This window comes from Kryptolebias marmoratus, linkage group LG10 (assembly GCF_001649575.2).
Source record: "Kryptolebias marmoratus isolate JLee-2015 linkage group LG10, ASM164957v2, whole genome shotgun sequence".
In the NCBI taxonomy this organism is placed as follows: domain Eukaryota; kingdom Metazoa; phylum Chordata; class Actinopteri; order Cyprinodontiformes; family Rivulidae; genus Kryptolebias; species Kryptolebias marmoratus.
This window is the reverse complement of record NC_051439.1, coordinates 7,902,546-7,922,726: the sequence shown is the minus strand read 5'-3', so window position 1 is coordinate 7,922,726 and position 20,181 is coordinate 7,902,546. Positions and strand designations below refer to the sequence as shown.

Sequence of the window (20,181 nt, the reverse complement as noted above, 5' to 3'; positions counted from 1 at the left end):
TTTGTAATTAAAGCCGACAAAATCATTTTCTGCCATTCTTACTTCGTCCAGTGGTGAGCCCACGTGGAGGTGGCCCAGATACAAACGGCTGAAATGAGCTCCCATCGTGGGGCGGCCGGGCTCAGCCTCAGTGATGAGGTGAGGAGCTCCGTCATCCGGGAGGAGCTCGGAGTAGAGCCTCTGCTCCTTCTCATCGAAAGGAGGCAGCTGAGGTGGTTCAGGCATCTGATTAGGATGCCTCCCTTTGGAAGATTTTCAGGCATGTCCTGCTGGGAAGAGAGGATTATGTGTCCTCTCTGGCCTGGGAACGCTGGGTAGAAGGATGTCAGGGTTTCTCTCCTGGATGTGTTGCCTCTGCAACCACGGATGAACGGTAGAAGGTGGGCAAAAATATATGATTTGGGCCACTTTTGCCTGCAGTGTGAACCTAGCCTTAGTCTCAAATTTTGGCTTTAAAGGCGGCTGGCGATATGCATTCCTTTAAGGAATGCCAGGCCTGTGGTTTTAGAGTTATAATTAAACCTATAGTTTAAGTGTGAAGCGCTTTGGGGTCCTTGGACTAGATAAAGCGCTATACAAGTGCAAGCCATTTACCATAGTTGTGAGACGGCGTGTTTCTGTTAGGAACCAGTTTGCAGGCTTTGCTGCAATGCCTCAATCAAACGGTGCTCTTGGTAAAGAAGGTGGAAGCGGCTCATTTGGCGGTTATACCCCAACTCTGTTTGGAAAGTATTTATTCCTGCATGAACAGGGAAGCTAGCTATCACTGGCAACCTGCTACTGACCTCGGCATAGCTCCCCCCCACACTATTTTTTCTTTTTTTTTTTTTCTAAAAATCTAAGAGGAGCTAAGGCCCCTCTTCTCCACAGCACACCGAAGGATGAAGAGCACAGAGCAAGCCTGAGGGGCTCTCAGTTATATTTACTGTCTGCGACGAAAGAGAGCAGAGGGAAGGGGCGTATGGGAGGGGTTTAAAAAAAGAAGGGGAAAAAACACACACACACACACACAGGAATGAAAAAAGCGAGGGAGACAGAGCAGGGTTGCCATGGTAACAGAAATATGGCTGCTCTTCAAAAACCTTGAATGTAGGTGGTAGTGAGATGAGTGTTTTTTTTCTTCTTCTTTTTTTTCCCATCCTTGTCTTTCCCTTTCCGTTTTGCAGATATTATGGATCCTTTTTGTTACGGCGGAGGGGTGACATGCCGCCAGCTTTTAATTTCATTTTTCTCTTTTCATGCCCTCAAGGTGACGTTTCTAGGCAGTACGTAAAGGTGATAAATCATTGTGCAGCTTAAACTGCCTAAATCCAGCTTTACGAAATGCTCTGGTTGTTTTTACACTAAGAAGTGATCCTTGAATCAAATTTCCACACACACGTCTTTTCTCAAACATAAAAAATCTTCAAATCAGATGTAGACTAGAACAGGCAGCGGAGGATTGCTGAGAAAACGAAGCCCGCTGTCACCTTTTAAGACGAGCTCCAAGATATAGGACATGTTGCCTTAATCATCCTAATTCAATTAGCTCATATTTTCCTCCAGTCGTCTCTCTTCAGCTTCCTAGAAGCATTTTATGGTTTGTCTGGTTTCCAAACAGTAGGCCCGCTTTTGGTCATCGGACAAAGAAGCTTTGACACATTTGTCATCATAACTCGTTTAGTCAATCAACTTGGAATTCCAGCAGAGGGATTTTCTGCCATCTGAAAGTGACTTATATGAGCTCGAGATTTTTTAGAAAGATGTTTGTATTTGTAGAAGGTTGAGCCGATTTATTTTGCTGTTAAATGAACTGAGAAGTGAAGAATAATTGTACATCAAATGCAGCGTTTCTGTGGAGCTCATCTTCACATCGCAGTTTAGATTTATCTGTGCTTTTCATGTTGCTTCTGTCTTTGAACCCAGATGTGGTTTGAAGTCTTGGTACAGAGAAAATTAAAATTTGGAAACAACGTGTGAAGACACAGAGAGGAAAATTCCAAATATTTTTTACAGGAAAAAATTGGTTACAGAACAGAAACTTTGACAAATTAAAATCCCACTAAAATGACTATTCTTAAGTGTTACATTTAAAGATCCATATGAAGAATATTTCATTAAATGCATAAAGACACATGCATGACTAATAAACCAAAACTCTGAGTATAACCCCGTCTACACTACTTAGGATAAATTTTACTGTGAACTTGGAATGTGGAGCGTTAAAGAAATGATGACATAGAAGCATAACTTGCACTAAAACTAGAAACTAAAACTTAATAAATCCTTTTTTTTTTTTCTGCATCTGTGTCACTTTATGCCAGTCCTGTAACCATTAAACTTTAATTATGTGTGTAACTGAGAGAAAATGTTAAATGAGGATCTTTAGTCAAGCTAAGAATTTTCTTTCTCTGGACTTAGTGCTTAATGTGGATTTTGTTGCCACCTAGTGGTATGACATGGTTATTTCAGCATTTTTGTTAAAACATGGACAGAAGTTATTAAGATTTTTATATATTCCTTAATATATGTTTGAATTGTAGTAATCTCTATAAATATTATTTCCACTTTTTTTTCTTTACAAAAGCTGCATTAGTCTTTTAACATCTCTAACCTTTGTTCAACCGGGTAGTTTTTATTTTAATATTGTTCACAGACAGGAAGAACAACAGTGAGGAACAAATAAAGGGACATTTAGACCAAAAACCGTTTCTGCCAAGTAGGACTGCCCAAGAAATCGAATATTTGTCGTCCTCACAATATCAGTGAGCGCAGTTTTGCAAACGACTGCTTGGGCTGTGATAAATTGTTATTTCTGCATAATGTCTCATCATTTTTGCATGTTTCATAGGGTACAAATGAATGGATTACCAGCATTACCAAAGTAAACCGTAAATTTTGTGTCTGCATCATTTCCTTTAAAAAAAAATATATATATATATAGATATTTCCCTGCACTCTACAGAATATTAGTTTCTAAATACATTAATTGTCACATAGTTTTAGTAAACCCCTCATTGTTCAGTTTAGAAACTATTTTCAAAGATACAGACCGAGGTAATTTAAAAAAAAATTATTTTAATTTTTTTGCAGCTGAGACATTGATCAAAAGGGCTCTTTAAGTCTGAGCTTAATGTGGTATTTCTCCTTAATTTATGAAATCATCACCAAGAATTGTTCTTTCCTCATCAGAATGTTATAATGTTTGCAGGCTGTATGACTTTACCAGCTGCTGTTTGCACATAAATGAATCAAACTGAATGGTTTGATGTGTGTGTGGACAGTCCAGCCTCTAGTTTTTTAGCCTCATAGTCTGACCAGTCCTTGCTCTTTTTATTTTATTGTTTTTAATTGTCCGTTTCTGTGTTTTGTGCCCTTTTCAGGTACGGGAGAAAGTGGCAAAAGCACCTTCATCAAACAGATGAGGATCATTCACGGTGCTGGTTACTCAGATGAAGATAAGCGGGGCTTCATTCGTCTCGTTTACCAAAACATCTTCACCTCCATGCAGGCCATGATCCGCGCCATGGAGACCCTCAAGATCCCGTTCAAATATGAACAGAACCGCGTAAGTTCTGACCCACAGACAGGAGAACCGTTGATCTCTGTAACGGTTTGATTCCTCTGTATTGTATTCTGTGGACATTAGGGTCATTAGGTCCCGTTTGCAGCATCTTTGATGGGTGGAATTCTGTGGAAAATAAATCAACACCAGTCATTGAGTTAAAATTTTATTTTATGTCAAAGAAATGAGAAAAACAAAGTAGCCTTTGTTAGACAAAGTAGTAGAAATACTGTTAGTTTATCATTTTTTAAAGGCATAGTAGCTGTCAAAATACAGCATTATACATTTTAATTTAAATGCTTCTGTTTTGGGGTTAATGTAACGCAAACACATCAGGGTTTGTGTAAAAATTGTTTTAGAAAACAGTAAATATTCCTGGCTTCTGTTTATAACTAACTTTATGATTAAGTGTAGAAAATATTTTTCAGTCACAAGATTTTTCTTTTTCCTTAATTCCTGAAAAAGGGGCAGTGTAATTCACTAACTTGACTCACTAAAATGTATTTATGAAGAGTTTGCATCTCAACTTGGTCTTAACTCTGTCTTCTGTGTCCTCTGTCCTCTCTCCGACTCCCTCCATGTTCTCTCTAACTGCATCCAGATGTCTCCTCTTTGTCTCTAACATCCTTCTACCAATATACCCCCTGTCCCTCCTCTGCTCATGTCCAAACCATCTCAGTCTGGCCTCTCTAACTATATCTCCCAGTCCTTCAACCTGTGCTGGACCTCTGATGACCTCATTCCTAATCCTGTCCATCCTCGTCCCTCCCAAGGAGAACCTGGACATCTTCAGCTCTGCCACTTCCTGTTCTGTCTCCTGTCTTTTTGTCTCCAAACCAAACAACATGGCTGCTCTCACCACTGTCTGTAAACCTTTCCTTTGACCTTTGCTGCCACCCGTTTGTCACAAATCCCTCCTGAAACTTTTCTCCATCCACTCCATCCTACCTGGACTCTCTTCTTCACCTCTTTACCTCACTTCCTGTTTTCCTGGACAGTCGACCCTCAATCCTTGAAGTCCTGCACCTTTGTGACCTCTGACCTCCTTGCTCCAGCAGCCTCCCTCTCATTCACACACATCTTCTCTGTCTTCCTATGGCTGACCTTCATCCCTCGTCTTTCAAGTTCATACCTCCACCTCTCCAAGTTTTCTTCCAGCTGTTTCCACCTCCACATTGAAGCTATCTGTCCCTCCTACAGCACACCTTACCACTGTCCTGCTGTCCTCATACATGTCCTGTACCAGTCGACTATACTTCTCTGCCACTCCAGATGTCCTCATACAACACTACAGCTCCTCTCTTGGCACCCTGTCATATGCTTTTTCTAAATCCACAAAATCTCAATGAAGTTCTTTCTGACCCTCTCTGTACGTTTTCATCAAACTCCTCAAAACAAATATGGCGTCTGTGGTGTTTTTTCTTGGAATAAAACCATACTGCTGTTTACAAATAGTTAGATCTTCATCATGTGGCTCATCAACTTAATTCCCCTGTAGTTGCTACAACTCTTTCCATCAACTTTGTTCTTAAAGATTGACTAAAAAGGATCTAAACTAACTGGGTGGTTCGGATTGACTGCTTAATTGGTGACTACAGCTGTTTCTTTCTATATATATATATGAACTGTCTATTTCAGGCTCATTGGACGTATCTTTGTATGTTTTTGTTTGTCCTGTTTGTCATCTTTGGGCCCTTTTTATTTTTTTATTACTTATCTCTGTGTCGTTCCAGGCCAATGCCATGCTTGTGAAGGAGGTGGATATCGAGAAGATCAACGGCTTTGACCAGCACTACGTCGTAGCTATTAAAACCTTGTGGGCTGACCCGGGCATCCAGGAGTCCTACGACCGTCGCAGAGAGTACCAGCTCTCTGACTCAACTAAATAGTACGTCTGTTCGTTTTTTTTTCCTGTTTGTCTCCGAGGGACAGTGGGCCTGATGTCTGATTAGGGTATTTACGGCCTCTGACACGGTCTGTAGTTGCCTTTTTTTAACTTTTGTTCCCCATCTGATGCTGGTTTGGAAACTGCAGTCAGTTTATCATCTGTAATTCTTACTGTTTGCTTGTGTAAAACGCAGAAGATTGCAGAAACCTTTACTACGGATGTCTTTTGTCAAAATTATTTTATATTTCTCCAATTAAAGAAAGACAGTCAATAAACATGTTTGTTTCCAAACCTGCATCTTCTTATTTTAGGACAACGTTTGAATAAATGGAAAATGTGCATGGCAGTAAAACATCTCATATGCAAGGCAGGCGATAACGAAATGTGTGGGTTTGTCTGTCTGTTAGCAAAATATGTCGTGAACCACTGGACAAATGTATGGATGTACTTCTACAGCTGTTTGCTTTTTAGAGTCAAGGTGGCTGCCAAGGCTAGTCAACCACAGCAAACACAAAAATGGCTACACAGCGCAGTCAGTTTTACAGATATTGAGCTAAAATCTGGTGTGGTAGTAGCTGAGACTCCTCTTCAACACATACTCCGGGCACTAACAGATCATGAAAGATCTTTGGCATACAAAGTGGTAGATAAAACATAAAACATGCTGGATTTAAGCTAGCATTCCTCGCAGGAATACTAGCTTAACTACAGCATGTTTTTATGCTCTGGGGAAAGAGTTTAGATGCTGCTGAAACTTGAGGAATCTGTACACTAAAATTTAAAAAAAATGAAACCGATTTTATGCATTTATACCTGTTTTACATGTTTTTTTTTTCCTTAGACATAAACACTGAGACTATTTAAGGTGTGTTTAGCTCTGCAGTTGTTGCCAGCTTGCGTGTGCCTGTCTTTGTGTGTATTAATCTGTGTACAACTACTGTGCTGGTTTTGTAATAGACGCTGGGTGGAGTAGCACAGGAGCCACTTAATCACACACATGGTAATGGGTGTCAAATTTCACAATAAAAGTTTCAGAACATGATAGCACTTGTGTACAATTACAGTTTGGCATTCGATCGGTAATTAGTCGTTAAGTCTTTAGGCGTGTAGCGTGCCATTGAGGTTTATTACAGCTGAACGGTATGCGTGGCATTCAGAGAGTTCACGATGATCCAAGCAGATAGTGTAAAGCATCACGCTGAAGACACAACCATGCCTGTCGTATCGTTCTTGTCCTAAACCTCTAGACGGGCTGCAGCCAGTGTGAGCATGCTCTAATAATTGGCAAAGATTCAATACTTTGCCTTTTTAGCCAACGAATTGGCAAAAAGTGCGGTTTGCAAACTTGTGGTTAAGGTTGCAAAACCACCAGATAATCTCCACTAATCAAATTAAACAAAAAAAACAAAACAAACATGGCTGCCGATGGCACGTTTCTGCTGTAATTGTGGCAAGAAATTAAGATGCGTGTTAATAAATGGGTAAAATTGTGTATTGTTTGTACTCGTTAAGCCCTCATTTAATTGTTTTTTAGCTGTTTAGGTACATCAGTGGTTGAGTTTCAAGTCTCTGTTAATGTTTTTTTTTTTTTTTTTGTAGGTTTGGAGATGAAATGTTTGGGGAAATCCTGAGCAAAAACCCACTTTAAAGTTAAACCTTAAAATAATCTATTTAATGTCTAAATTTTAGGAGTTTATATTGTTCACCTTAAGTTAAAATATGTGTGTATGACCCCAGGCTACACAGCCTGAGGCTATTGAGTCGTTTTATAGTGCCCCCTGGTGGTGGCCCTGCTGTTCTGCAGTTGAATTTTGCTTCAAGTCTGCAGGCATGTATGTGCATGCTGTGTTGGTGTGTGTGTGTGTGTGTGAGGGGGAAAAGTATAACTAAGCCGTAGAATTTGTCTTCGTTTCAGCGTTATCCACACTGTTCATGTTTATCTCCAGTTACCTTAGCGATATAGACCGTGTGACTGCAGAGGGATATGTTCCCACCCAGCAGGATGTGCTGAGGGTCCGTGTTCCCACCACGGGCATAATAGAGTACCCATTTGACTTGGAGAACGTCATCTTCAGGTACCACCTCCCCCCCAAAAGCACCAGGACTTGCAGCACCACACTGGGTAGAAGACATAAACCACTGATGGCTGTCAGGGATCCCGTTTTGCCATCAAGACACAAATTCTAAATCTGCAAATTGCTCCAAATTCTAATTCCGAATCGCCCGAGTTGTCCTGAGGAGAGAAATGAAAACGATGCAGTTAATGTGATTAGATATCAGTGGTTTGTGTTTAGAATCGTGTTGGCAGAAGGCCAGACATGCTGCACTGAAGCGTGTGGGGAGCAGCCACAACATAACAGATAAAGAAGGATTAGGCAGGAATATCAAAGATTCTGCAGGAATTGATTCTGGAAACGGGTGAAACAGACAGCGCTGTTTAAAGGGATAGTTCGGTCATTTTTTTTGCCGTGACATCAGTCAGAGAGCCCAGAGTATGGAGAGAAAGGGTGGAAATCTTCATCCAGGCTAGGCTAACAGCTAGCCAAGCAAGGGTCTGTTTTCCATCGTTCCAGGCTTATAAAACAACTCTTTCTCAGAAATGTCACACAGGTATGAAAGGACGCCACATTAGCTAATATTAAACCTTCAAACCTTTTGCGTGTTTGTCGCCGTTTTCTCATCCGAACAACCTCCGGGTGACGACGAGAACGGAGGTGCTGAGCACAGGCCGTGTTGAGAGGCTGCAGAATGTATCAGTCCGCCTGATCAGCACATCTAGTCCGTCCAAAAGTTCTTCAGCTCCCAGCAGACTGATACATGTGCAGCTTCAGCAACGTCTGCGTTTACACAGAGCACACATACATTTGCATATATACACGGGAGTTCTTCAGTTGGGAAAATGGCGACAAACTAAATAAACGGTGTCGTGCGAAAGTGTAGAATGTTAGCTAATGTGAGCATTCTCTTGGATAAAAAAATATTTTTTGAGTTATTTTATATGCTTGGCTTGGCTAGCTGTTAGCCTGGCTTAGATGAAGACGTCTGCCCTTCAAATATGACCCGACTATCCCATTCAAAGTAAAAAAAAAAAAAGAAAAGAATTTAAACTAAGGCTTCCCTTTCAAAATAAAAGTTTCTGTCTGTCTTTGATGCGGAACTTGTCCGATCCTTCTTTATGCGAAACAAACGCTGCTGAAACCACTGCTGCCGCCTCACTCTCTGCACCATAATCCATCAATGACTCGACCCCAATTTGGTGAGTTCTCCCTTCAAAACGAAGCTGCAGTCGATGGCAAACCTGAAAAAAAGATTTCATGGGTCTGTGCAAAGAGTGGTGGCGGAGCCGAACTAACACCTTCTGTTTTGTTTCTGTTTGTTTGTTTCTTAGCTCCTCTGTGAATCTCCTTCCACAGGGACTGATCAGCGCTTTTTTGGAACCACAGAGGGTTGCTATAATTTCCTGTCACGCTTTATATAACTGTTTTCCTGTCTCTTTTTTTTTTTTTCCCCTCCTCTTCCCCTTTTTATTCTCCCTCCTTCCTGATGGCCTTCTCGTAGCTATCTAACGGATCTGGATCGTATTGCCGATCCCAACTATCTCCCTACTCAGCAGGATGTACTCAGAGTGCGCATCCCCACTACAGGAATCATAGAGTACCCATTCGACTTGCAAAGCATCATTTTCAGGTAGAAAGATGCTCGTTGTAGCTGCGTCCCTTTTGTGGTTTCTCATAAAATAATCAACTCTTTTATTTATTTATTTTTTTTCTGATCCCCCCCGTATATTTTATGTTCCTATCCCTCCTCATTATTGAATAAACTTTGTCTTCATCTCTGAATGCTTCCTTGCAATCAAAAACTGAAGTCATCGCTATTTTCGTTAGTTACTTACCTGCTGCCTCCAGGAACAGTCGCACACGCAGAACCCGACCACAAATGAACACTGAGGCCTACATTCTGGTGCCCGGTCTCTGTAAGTGGGCCACGCTTTTCTTCCTCCTTCCCTCCCCGGCTGTCACAAGAAACGAGGTCGTCCTCTCCGCTGTGGAGGAATGTTATTTTGGGCAGCAGGTCCTGCAGGGCCAATATTGGCCCTGGGTCTCTGAGGACCACGGTGGACTAGGCCACCACCAGGGGGCACCGTCGCACCGTCAACCACGGCGGGCTTTAGGTCGGCCCTCTCAGACGCAGCAATGAATCCAGTCTGGAGATTTTGTAGGTTTTTTTTGTTTGTTTTTAATTTGGAAGAGAGGAAGAATTCCCAAACCAAGACTTCTAATTGCTCCAGTGTTGTTCGTTCTCTGCCTTGACTGGGGAAGTTCGGTGGCTTGAGAGATTTTTTTGCTGAATCGTCTGTGCCAAATGAAGGCTTAATGAAACTGGGACCTGAAGTCCCCGATGGAGGAATGACATTGTCAAGGAGAGGCTCGGAAAACCTGAACTCACATGTTCTGTGAGTTTGGATGTTATAGAATAACTTGCACATTGCACGCTGCCCGATCAGACTCTTCGTACTAATATTTGGCTCACTTTTACTTAAAATCACTTTTCACGCCAGCTTCAGCTCGTCCCACTGTCCTCTGTTTGTCCTCAGTCTGCTCCGTGTCCCACTTTTCAGCTCCGCTTTCGTCCTTCATATCACATCCCTCCCAATTTCTCTTTTGTCTTCCGAACGCTGTTGTGTTCTCGAGCGCTCCGGGGAAAGCTGACAAATCTGAGTAGTTTCTGCCGTCACTTCAGCTCACACACACAGACGTCCAAACTGAGCTCCCCTCAGCGCCGCCATCAGACTGCTTACACAGTTCACTGATCGGCTACGTTTGGATGTTTACACTCTGATTCAGGGTTCCTACAGTCTTGAAAATTGTGGAATTGGATTGTAATATTTTTCAGGTTTAGGTGTATATGGAAAATTGGAGAAAAAAAAAGAGAATGGACCGTAGTCAAAGTTGAGTTTTCTTTTAGTCTTTATTACCTGTTGCATTTGATAAAAATCAGAATTTCTAAAAGTTGCTGACGTGAGCAGAGTCAGCTACAAATAAAAAATGAACATATTTACCTCAATTGTCACTTTTTTAATGTATTCAGCTACGCCCAGAAATGTAAATATTTGTTGTTTGGACATCCTGTCTATATGATTTATGTTGTCGGTACAAAGAAAAAGTAACAACTTTATTTGTTTAGCTTGTACTGAGACTTGAATAAATGTTTAAAAAAAACATACAAGTTTAGGCAGTTTTGCATATGGAGTAATAGGACTTTGTTATTATTATTTTAAAAAACAGTTTGCAGAGGCAAAAAAGCTCTTCACATGTAATAATTTTTAAAATTAACATTAAACCGAGCAGCATTTAGGGGAAAATTGCACCTTTAGCAGTAGAAGATAGTTGTTTATCCTCACAAGACACATTGGAAAAATGATATATATATATTTGTTAAATTGGGGGTTAAATCTTTACCAAATTTAAATGTGTTAAATGAGCTCACAGACAACAAAACTGCATTACTGCACAAACTTGGTTAATTATAGAAAATGATGCTGGTGACTTCTGAAAAATCTGAAAGTTTGTAGAGAAAATCAAAAATGTGTAAGAACCCTGCTTTTCGTTGCACATTTAACTACTTCCAACATTCAAGATACACTCAGATTTATTAGGGATATGTTGACAAGCGAAGAATACAAACCTTTGTTTTTAAATGCTGGAATTATTCAAAATCTTTGTTCAAAAAGCAGAAACAAATTCTGAGGAAGCTTAAACTATTAACTTGTTTTAACACTGGAGTTTATAGTCTTTCGAAAGCTCGTTTATAATAAACAAAACCACCCAGGAGTCTTCCCTAACACGTCCCACTGAACTGTAATCTTCCCGTCAGGATGGTGGATGTTGGGGGTCAGAGGTCAGAGAGGAGGAAGTGGATTCACTGCTTTGAGAATGTCACTTCCATCATGTTCCTCGTGGCCCTGAGCGAGTATGACCAGGTCCTGGTGGAGTCCGACAACGAGGTGAGGCGTTTTCTCCAGGAGCTCATCCGCATGTTGACGTCGAGCCACGTTAGTCACGTCGCTTCTGTTTCCTTACTTTGTGCATCAGAACCGTATGGAGGAGAGTAAGGCTCTGTTCAGGACGATCATCACCTACCCCTGGTTTCAAAACTCCTCAGTCATCCTCTTCCTCAACAAGAAGGACCTGCTAGAGGAGAAGATCTCCTACTCGCACTTGGTGGATTATTTCCCGGAATTTGATGGTGAGTTCATCTATATCTTGTGTTGTTAACGGATTAAAGGGGTTTATGGGAGCCAGATTGTCATTTAACTATTGGAGTCAACTCTGTTAGTGAAATATCTCATGAACAAGTAGATTGAATTTATTAAGACTTACAGAAAGTAATCGTTGGATGAGAAAGTTAACCTGATTCAGGGTGGCAGCCACAGCCTCTGGAAACTCAAAAACACCTGTGACTCAGTTACATTTACAGATATTGAGCTAAAATGCGATGTGGTAGTAGATGGGAGCCATCCTCAACACATACACTGAGGGCTAACACATCTTGCGATGTCACATATAGGATTGTGCGTAATGTCATTTACAAGGTTTGACACAAACGGCTAACTCAGTCCGTTCTCATCAGAAGATTATTTTAGTTAAAAACTCATGAACGAGGGCGGGGGATGTGCATTCCTTCAAGGAGTGTGAGGCCTTACTACGGTGGCCCTGAAGTGCAAACCACATCAACAAATCACACAACACAACATTAACCTACTGGAAGGGGTAGGTACCAGTGGGAAACTCGCTTGGCTTTTAAACCTGAAACCTCGTATGTATGTTCTGACTCAAATTATTCTTGGATGGCGGCAGCTACACCAGTAACATTCATGTTTTCAAAAATGCGCTACAGGCAGAAAAAGTTCTGGTTCAAAAGCCAAACGGCGCCGTTCAATCAGTGATGTTTCATGTTTCCTGCTCCTCTTCCGGTTGTGTTTTTTATTTGTGTTTAGTTATGTGTTGATGTGGTTTGGACTTCAGGGCCACCGTACCTTTCAGATTTGCAACCAGAGCGGTGTCGTTCCCCCGACCCGACTCCTCACGACATGCAGCGCAGCTTCCCTTACATCGACCCCCCCCCCGTGTCTCCATTTCAGGTCCTCAGAGAGATGCCCAGGCGGCGCGGGAGTTCATCCTGAAAATGTTCGTGGACTTGAACCCGGACAGCGACAAGATCATCTACTCCCACTTCACGTGTGCCACGGACACTGAGAATATCCGCTTCGTGTTTGCGGCTGTCAAAGACACCATCCTGCAGCTCAACCTCAAAGAGTACAACCTGGTGTGAGGGCCCGCCGTGCGACGCACCCCCTCCTCTCCATTGCACAAAGGCGCCCGCCTTGTAGGACGGTGCCGTCAGCTCCACACGCATCCCGCAGCACACGACTCCGGCTCTCACACACAGTCATACACAAACAGAACTGTTGCTGTCTTTTTTTTTTCCTCTCTCTCAGTACAGTGTATTTCCAGATCCTCCCAGAGTCAAACGTGCCCCTCTTTTACCAAAGCCTCTCCCTCCTAAGTCATCTCTCGGCAGCTTGTTGCGTCAGAGTCCTCAGCCCTCAAAGCTGCTCGGTGTGTCAGATTTGGCCCCGGCTGCTGACTCCGGCAAACAAACCATTTCCCACCGGCTGAACAGAGACTGGGAAGGGTTTCTGTGGCGTTTGCCTCTGTTCGGGGCAGCTTTTAATGACAAGAAATCCCATTTTGGCGAAGAACGAAATCCCCAAGAATCCCCCAACAGAATCGACCTCGCTCTCTTTCCCTCTCCGCTGTCTCCTTTCCCAAAAGTGCGGCAGGAGCTTCATCAGCTGACATCATCCGAAGAGCGTCGGTGCTGAAAGCGAGCTGCTCCCAGCCAGGATGTGAGGCCGCACGCACACACCAAAAGGGACGGAGCTGAGGATTCAGCCTCCACCTCACATCTATGAATGTACCCCCGATGTGAGCATCCCAGTCACAAAAAAAGCCAAAATACAAGCGTACATTATGAAGTAGGCACTTAAAGAAGCACGAGGGGGCGAGACGGAGCTTAGAAAAGTCCGTTTGTTGAGGTTTTTTAACAGATTTTTATTGATAGAAATTTGCTCCAACCTGTAATTAAACAAACTGGCTGAATGAAAGGAAAGGGGGGAGACAAAAAATGATAAAAAATCAGCAAAACAAAACATGGGGGAGAAAAAATATCCACAAAAGAAGCAACTGTAAATTTATTTGACATGCGTAATCTTTAAGATCTTACGTTTTTGTTTTGTTTTCCTGTTGTTTTGTTTTATTTTTTTTGTGTTGATCACACGCTTCCCTCCTCCAGATGTTTCCCGTACAGATTTCCAGGGACAATCTTCCACAGCGACATCTGGTTTTACGCTGACGCAGACGTCGAGGGCGCACAGCGCTCGTAGCGGGGTAAAGAAACGGCCCCCCCTCCCCGCTTGTAGACCGTTCGCACTCCGGATCGTGGAAGCGGAGAGGGGGGAGAGCGCGGCGCAGGTCAGAGCGACGGAGCACGGGCCGTACGTCCAAACCCCGCCCCCCGCGCGCGCCCGCTCCGGAACCTCTGACCGCGTCACGCCAGCGTCACTCGGCCGTCTATAAATAACCGGACTCACTTCCTGATGCGACGCCGTCATCCATGACATCAGGATGTGCTCCTTGTTTGTTTGTTTTTTTTCTTTTGTGTCGTCACTTTGCTTATTAACAAAAGATTGAGCGCCGTTGTGTGATAAGAAGAACGTAAGGGAGGGGGGCGGGGGTTACGAGCCTTTCACAGTAAACACTCAGTCTGTAATTGTTTATTTGTAAATATATAAACAAAAAACACTTCTGTACAAAAGTGCTCTGTGGTACACCATCTTTGGTTTAAAATACAAAAAAAAACTACAAAAAAAAAAAATCTTTCTAGCATACAGTTTTCTCCTCTGAATTTATGGTAGTATTGATACTGTGATTATGGATTTTGTCCACTTGATTAACGGGGTTACACGGAGGAAATGCGTTCCTCTGACTGAAGCCGCCACGCGACCGCTCTGCTTCCAAAGCGAAACGAACCGCGGCCGGTTCGCAAATTTTCACAGTGAGCTGACAGGATGATTTTAAGAGTAATTAAAAGATTTTCTTCTTTTTTCTTTTTCTTTTTTTTAATTTATATAATTTATGGACCAGGATGAAGGTGTTGATAATTTGACTGCTTGTGATTCTGTCATGTTGAAGGGCTCCTTTTTTCATGGCAGAGCTTACTTGAGTCTGAACTGCTGTAAAAAAAAAAAAAAAAAAAAAAAAACAACAACAACGAAACAAAAGGAAAAAAAAAAAACCTACAAAAAAATGAATGTCTGGTATAGTAAGAACTTAATCTCTGCTTTCTATTTCTTATAAACATTTCAAGTTGTACTTGCCATCACATTTTCATCCATATTTGTTTTTCTTTAGGAATCCTTGAACGTTTTCTTTTCTAAATAATATTTTCTCCTGTTGGGTTATAGATGCAGCGCTGTAATACATACCTAGAAAAATGTACAGTACAAACATAGGTGGACTTTTCTTTGTTTTGTTTTGTTTTTTTTTAAATCAGTGATTGGAGACCTTTTGCGGTCCATGTTTGCAATTTGTAACTAAACACACAAAAAAAATGTTTTAATTTCCAAATTTTTGACGCTTGCTTTGAATAGTGCCAGTGAAGTGCATATATACTTCTTTTTTTTGGTCTCACACATGAACGTTTTTACAGATAATTTACCCGTCATCCTCATTAAGGGCTATCACAGTGCATCCGACAGCGGGGAGTGGAGTACAGGACCACAGTGAACCAAGTCATCCACTAATACTTGTTTAGAAAGAGATTATTTGCAGTCTATGCTGTTAACATATAGGGCAGGGTATTAAGACAAATGTAAGGTGTGTGTGTAGAGCGAGTTTACCAACACTAAAGGCGTTTTCTTGTAAGTATTTCTTCACTACATTCTCCGATCTTCACTACCTTTTTTTTTTCTTGTTTTTGAGTTTTCGTTGCATCGGTATCACAGTATTGCCTGTAATTTTCCATGCAGTGTAGAAACACTTATCAGTACAGACACTACTAACAAGACGAGTATTGCATGACTTCCCCAAGTATTTGAGTTGTAGCTAATAGCCAAGAAATATTTTTAGGATCATACTGGTGTTGATTTTTTTTTTTTCCATCTTTAAACCTGGGACACTTGCATGGAGTAGGAACTTTTATTATTTAGGAAAAATAATAACGCCAGCCCAGCATGCCCTTTTCTTTGAAGGATTGTTGCCTGATTACTGCCTGTCGATTTCTTTTAAATTTGATCGCATCTGCTGGAACACGATTTTGCCCCATTATTAGAATCGGATGCTGAACACTGAATGAATCAAAACTAAAAACCTAAAAGTTTGAAAGTGGGGCTTCGTGTAATGAAGAATAAATATCTTACCTGTTGTAGATGACTCTTTGAACAACCTCAGCTTGGAGGAATGGTTCAGTCTGACTAAGCTAATCACAAAATAGTTGCTGCCACCTTAAAACAACTTCAGTTTCACAGTAAAAAAAAATAATGCACTATTTAAAAAAGAAAACACCTTACATTACCGTCAAGGTTACCTTACGCTGCCCAGACTTTGAATATTTGATGCCTAGTTAAAATGGCTGAATTTGTCACAACCATTTTTTTTTTTCGTTGTTTGTTTTTCTGGCACCTGGTTAGTGTTGCCGAACGGTGTGAGATTGGGTGTTAAATATTTGAAGAAAAATAGAATAATTACCGATGAAGAGTGTTTTTGCTTCAAATGCAGGAATATTGTGATAACTGTAACGCAACATTCGAGTCCCTGGCGTGAAGTGTTGTGAAATGTTTGACATTCAAGTTGTTTTAAGACGGCAGTGATCCACTTTGGTCTGGGACGACTTGGCGATTTCTCCAAACTGAGTTGTTCAAGGAGCCGTCTATATGCCGATATAAATGACCTTTCCACAGAACCCGGGTTGTTAGGATCTAAATTATCCCCTCCGTGTTGGGCAATAACTTCCTGCCGGTTTGAAAATTTAACTGGGGTTAAAGTGTAGAAAACGGCACCAGTATGATGTTAACGCCATGCAGTCTGCTGGGAAACGACATTCTGATGACTGACTGCTGCTCCGAGGATCAGGACGCCCGTACGCACACACTTCAGTGTTGATCAGCAGCTGTGTTCGTTTTTCGTGGCGTCGACTCTGGCTCAGGGTGAAAGGCTGGGTGGCTGTCAGTGTTAGCAGTCCAGTGTTGTGTGGTGGTGCTTTACCTCAACGTAAACGAGACGGAAAGGAGGACAGTTTAGTCTTTTCTTATCTGTATTTTGTTTTTCCCAGCATTAACCAGTTGTAAGATTGTTTTTTTGGGGGGGAGGGTTACCTAAAAAAGAGAAAATCTGGGATGACATCCTTTTGGCCTTTAGGTGGTCAGATTTGTTTTCATTGCTAAACCAATTGGAATCAAACTTTTATCTCTTGGACATCAGTATGGAGTTGGTGGACACTCAGCTTGTTGTTTTTTTTTTTTTTTTCTTGTATTAAAAACATCACCAGAACACTGTAATTTTAGGACCACTCGATTCCTTTTTCCTCACTTTAACGAAACCAGAAAGTCAATCACATAGTGATGTGTATAAAGTGTTTAATTTTTTTTTTCTTCTTTATTTTGTATGTAAACCAAAATGTAAACTATGTATTATACTGAGTGTGCCAACCCCATTCTTTACCCCAGGCTCTCTCTAAGTGCCAATGTTGTGGTCACTATCAGACAGACCACCATTTGAGAAGCCCCCTCCCTTTGAAAACTCACCTGACACTAAAAGCATAGATGATTTAGTTCACTCAAAGACTTTATTCTGTATTTAAGATTTGAAGATTTTAAAGCTAATTTGCTCTTTTTGTTTATTTTTTTAAGAAACTGTAATAACTGCATGTGATGTTTATTTTATGTTGGAAGTGAGGGCTTGGATGTTTCCACTGAAGCACAGAGCCCTTTCCGAAGGAGGTTCGGTCAGTTTGGTGTTCTTGATTTCTTGATTTACATAAGTCTTGCCATATTTTTTACGTGTTTCATGTATTTGTTTCAGCCACTGTTGCCTGATCCTCATTCAAACATGAACATGACTTATGATCATTGCCGCCTTCTAAGAGAGAAACATAATGACAAGGTATCTGTTTTAAATCAAAATAAATTTGTTCCTATACTTGCTCTTGGTGTGTGAGTGGATTTCATGACCTCGTGTGGAAAACAAATAACTTGCATGGTATTAATAATTCAGTTAATTTATATAGCGCCAATTCACAACAAAAGTCGTCTCAGGGCAGTTTATAAAAACATAAACATTATAAAAAGTCATTTAGTAAAAGTTATCTAAGGAAGCCACAGATTTTGTTAAATCTTCACTTCGTCATAGTTTTCCATCCTGAGCAGCATGTTGGTGACAGTGAAAGGAACAACTCCCTTTTAACAGTAAGAAACCTCCAGCAGAACCAGAACCAGGCTCAGGATGGGCGGCCATCTGCTTGGTTGGAGTTAGAGGACAGGAAAGACGAGTCCAGGTGGAGTTTTTAGTAAAAGAAAGACAAAGAAAAACATGTTAATGATAGAAATGTTTACAGCAGAGGGAGGAAATGTGGTCAGTTTGTCCTCCAGCAGTCTGAGCCTATAGCAGCAGAACTAAGGGAGAGCTCAGGAAACCCAAACCAACCCTAACTATAGGATTTATCAGAAAGGAAAGTCTTAATCTTCATCTTAAAATAGACAGGGTGTCAGCCTCACAGACAGAAACTGGAAGCTGGTTCCACAAGAACTGAAAGCTCTGCCTCCTGTTCTATTTTATTTTTAACTCTAGGAACCACAAGTAAACCTGCAGTCTGAGAGCGAAGTGCTCGATGAGGTTTCAAGCGATAATGTTGTTAAAACTTTGCCAGTTAACTACGGGAGTCGACTCTGTTAGCAACATGTCTCATGGACTGATGGCTTTCAATGAAATTTTCAAAAAGTAATCACTGGATGTACCTCTACAACTTACAGAGAGGATCCAAAACAAGATGGCCAACTAACCTTTGGGGGGGGAAAAAAGGTCTATAGCTCAGTCAATTTTTCAAATATTGATCTAAACTGTGGTTTGGTTGCAGACGATTGTCATTCTCAACCCATACTCCAAATACTGTACTGCACAACATCTTTTCTTAAAACTATCATAAACTGTTAAGTGTCCACAATATGTCTGTTAGCAAAATATCTTATGGATTTTAATGAAACACTTGGAAAGTAATCATAGGATGTACATCTGCAACTGATGATTTTTTGGAATAAACCAAATATAACATGGCTGCTACAAATAATGGACCTTAGCAATTACATTCAGTAAATGGCTCAATTTTACAAATATTGAACTATAGGGTTGTAGTTGCTGAGAGTCATCCATAACATATATTTATATCAATAAACTCAAAGTTAAAGACAAAAAGATGAATGAAACGTGTGCAGTAGAAGTCAAGATGTCGTCCTCAACCAGAACTGAAAGTCAGTGAAAATAAGTGGGTTTTCAGCATTAATTTCTAAAGAACAGTCTGAGTAGCTCCAGTTTTGAAAGGCAGACATTGAACAGACTCCCTCACCTAGGAGTGTCCAGAAAGCAACAGGTTTGTGGGTCTAAAACCTCTAGATGGAGTGTAAAGGTGTAGTAGTTCAGACAGGTAAAGTGGTATCATGTAATTAAGACTCCTAAAAGTCAAAGTGCCTTTTATTGTCATACAACAAAATTTAGAGTGCTACTCTATTCAGATGCTCCAGTAAAAAAAATAAAAAAAGGAAAAATTGCCTCCGTCTCTGGGCCTCATCTAGATATGCCTCTTCATCCTCTCCTGAAGCCCCACTACTGTTCTGTGAATTTAATGATGGCGTTTGTGGGATCAGCTGGTGGGCAGTCATAGAGTTCGGCTCAGCACACAGCCTTGGGGCCTCCCCGAAACTTACCACCATCTGGTAAATACTGCAAGTAAAATAATATCACAAAACACTCACCATTCTCTGCTATGGTTTCCAAAAATGCCACAACCAAGTTGAGGCCACCTTCCTTCTGCTGGCCAGAGTGCATAAATAGACTACATTTGGTCTAGCACCTCCTCCTCGTACCACAGTGTTGGTTTACGTGTCGCCATTTTAGTGGATATGATTCTGTGGTTGTGAGGTTTTAAAAATGGTGGGTTTCTTGTGAAGGAGACTCTCTGGTCAATCAATGGAGTGCAGTCTGCGAACGTCAAGTCTTCAGCTTGACTCGGGTCATTTGGAACCTCGGCCGAAGGGTCAAGCTCCTGGAAAAGGGCCAGAAAGGTAGTATCCCACTGGGCTGTGACTGTTGGAGATGTAGTTGGCAACAATAGCACCCTTTTTAAACAAAGGAAGACAGATTTGGACTAGTTTTTCAATACTTTAAAAGCGTGATTCTCAAACATTACACCATAATTCTGGCAGAATTACTCATTCTGACTTGACTAATAACACCTGAACACGTTGTTTTATTTTTATTTATTTTATCAATAAATAACTAGAGCGACACTGTGACTTTTGGGCCCCTGGTGTCGCTGTTCTCAGCGGCCCCAGTCTCCCAGGCCTCCTACTTCCGGCCCTGGCTGCGGCGGTCTCTCCCTTGTAGTTCCAGGTTCTGGCCACAGGGGGCGCCCGCTTCTC

At 41.4% G+C, this 20,181-nt stretch overlaps 1 protein-coding gene across 2 annotated transcripts in view; it reads left to right on the top strand.

Annotated features, from left to right (window-relative positions):
• Positions 1 to 17,694, top strand: part of gna11b (guanine nucleotide binding protein (G protein), alpha 11b (Gq class)) — a 31,245-nt gene extending 13,551 nt beyond the window's left edge. Inside the window, exons 2-7 of one of the 2 annotated variants that reach the window (XM_017414834.2) lie at positions 3,363 to 3,547; positions 5,278 to 5,432; positions 8,991 to 9,119; positions 11,307 to 11,436; positions 11,525 to 11,678; positions 12,574 to 17,694. In XM_017414834.2, the coding sequence (XP_017270323.1) occupies positions 3,363 to 3,547; positions 5,278 to 5,432; positions 8,991 to 9,119; positions 11,307 to 11,436; positions 11,525 to 11,678; positions 12,574 to 12,764 (944 nt within the window). In that variant the 3' untranslated portion in view covers positions 12,765 to 17,694. Of the gene's footprint in view, positions 1 to 3,362; positions 3,548 to 5,277; positions 5,433 to 7,378; positions 7,508 to 8,990; positions 9,120 to 11,306; positions 11,437 to 11,524; positions 11,679 to 12,573 lie in introns of both variants that reach the window. The other variant, XM_017414843.2, reaches the window with a different exon arrangement.
• The last annotated feature ends 2,487 nt before the right edge of the window (positions 17,695 to 20,181 follow it).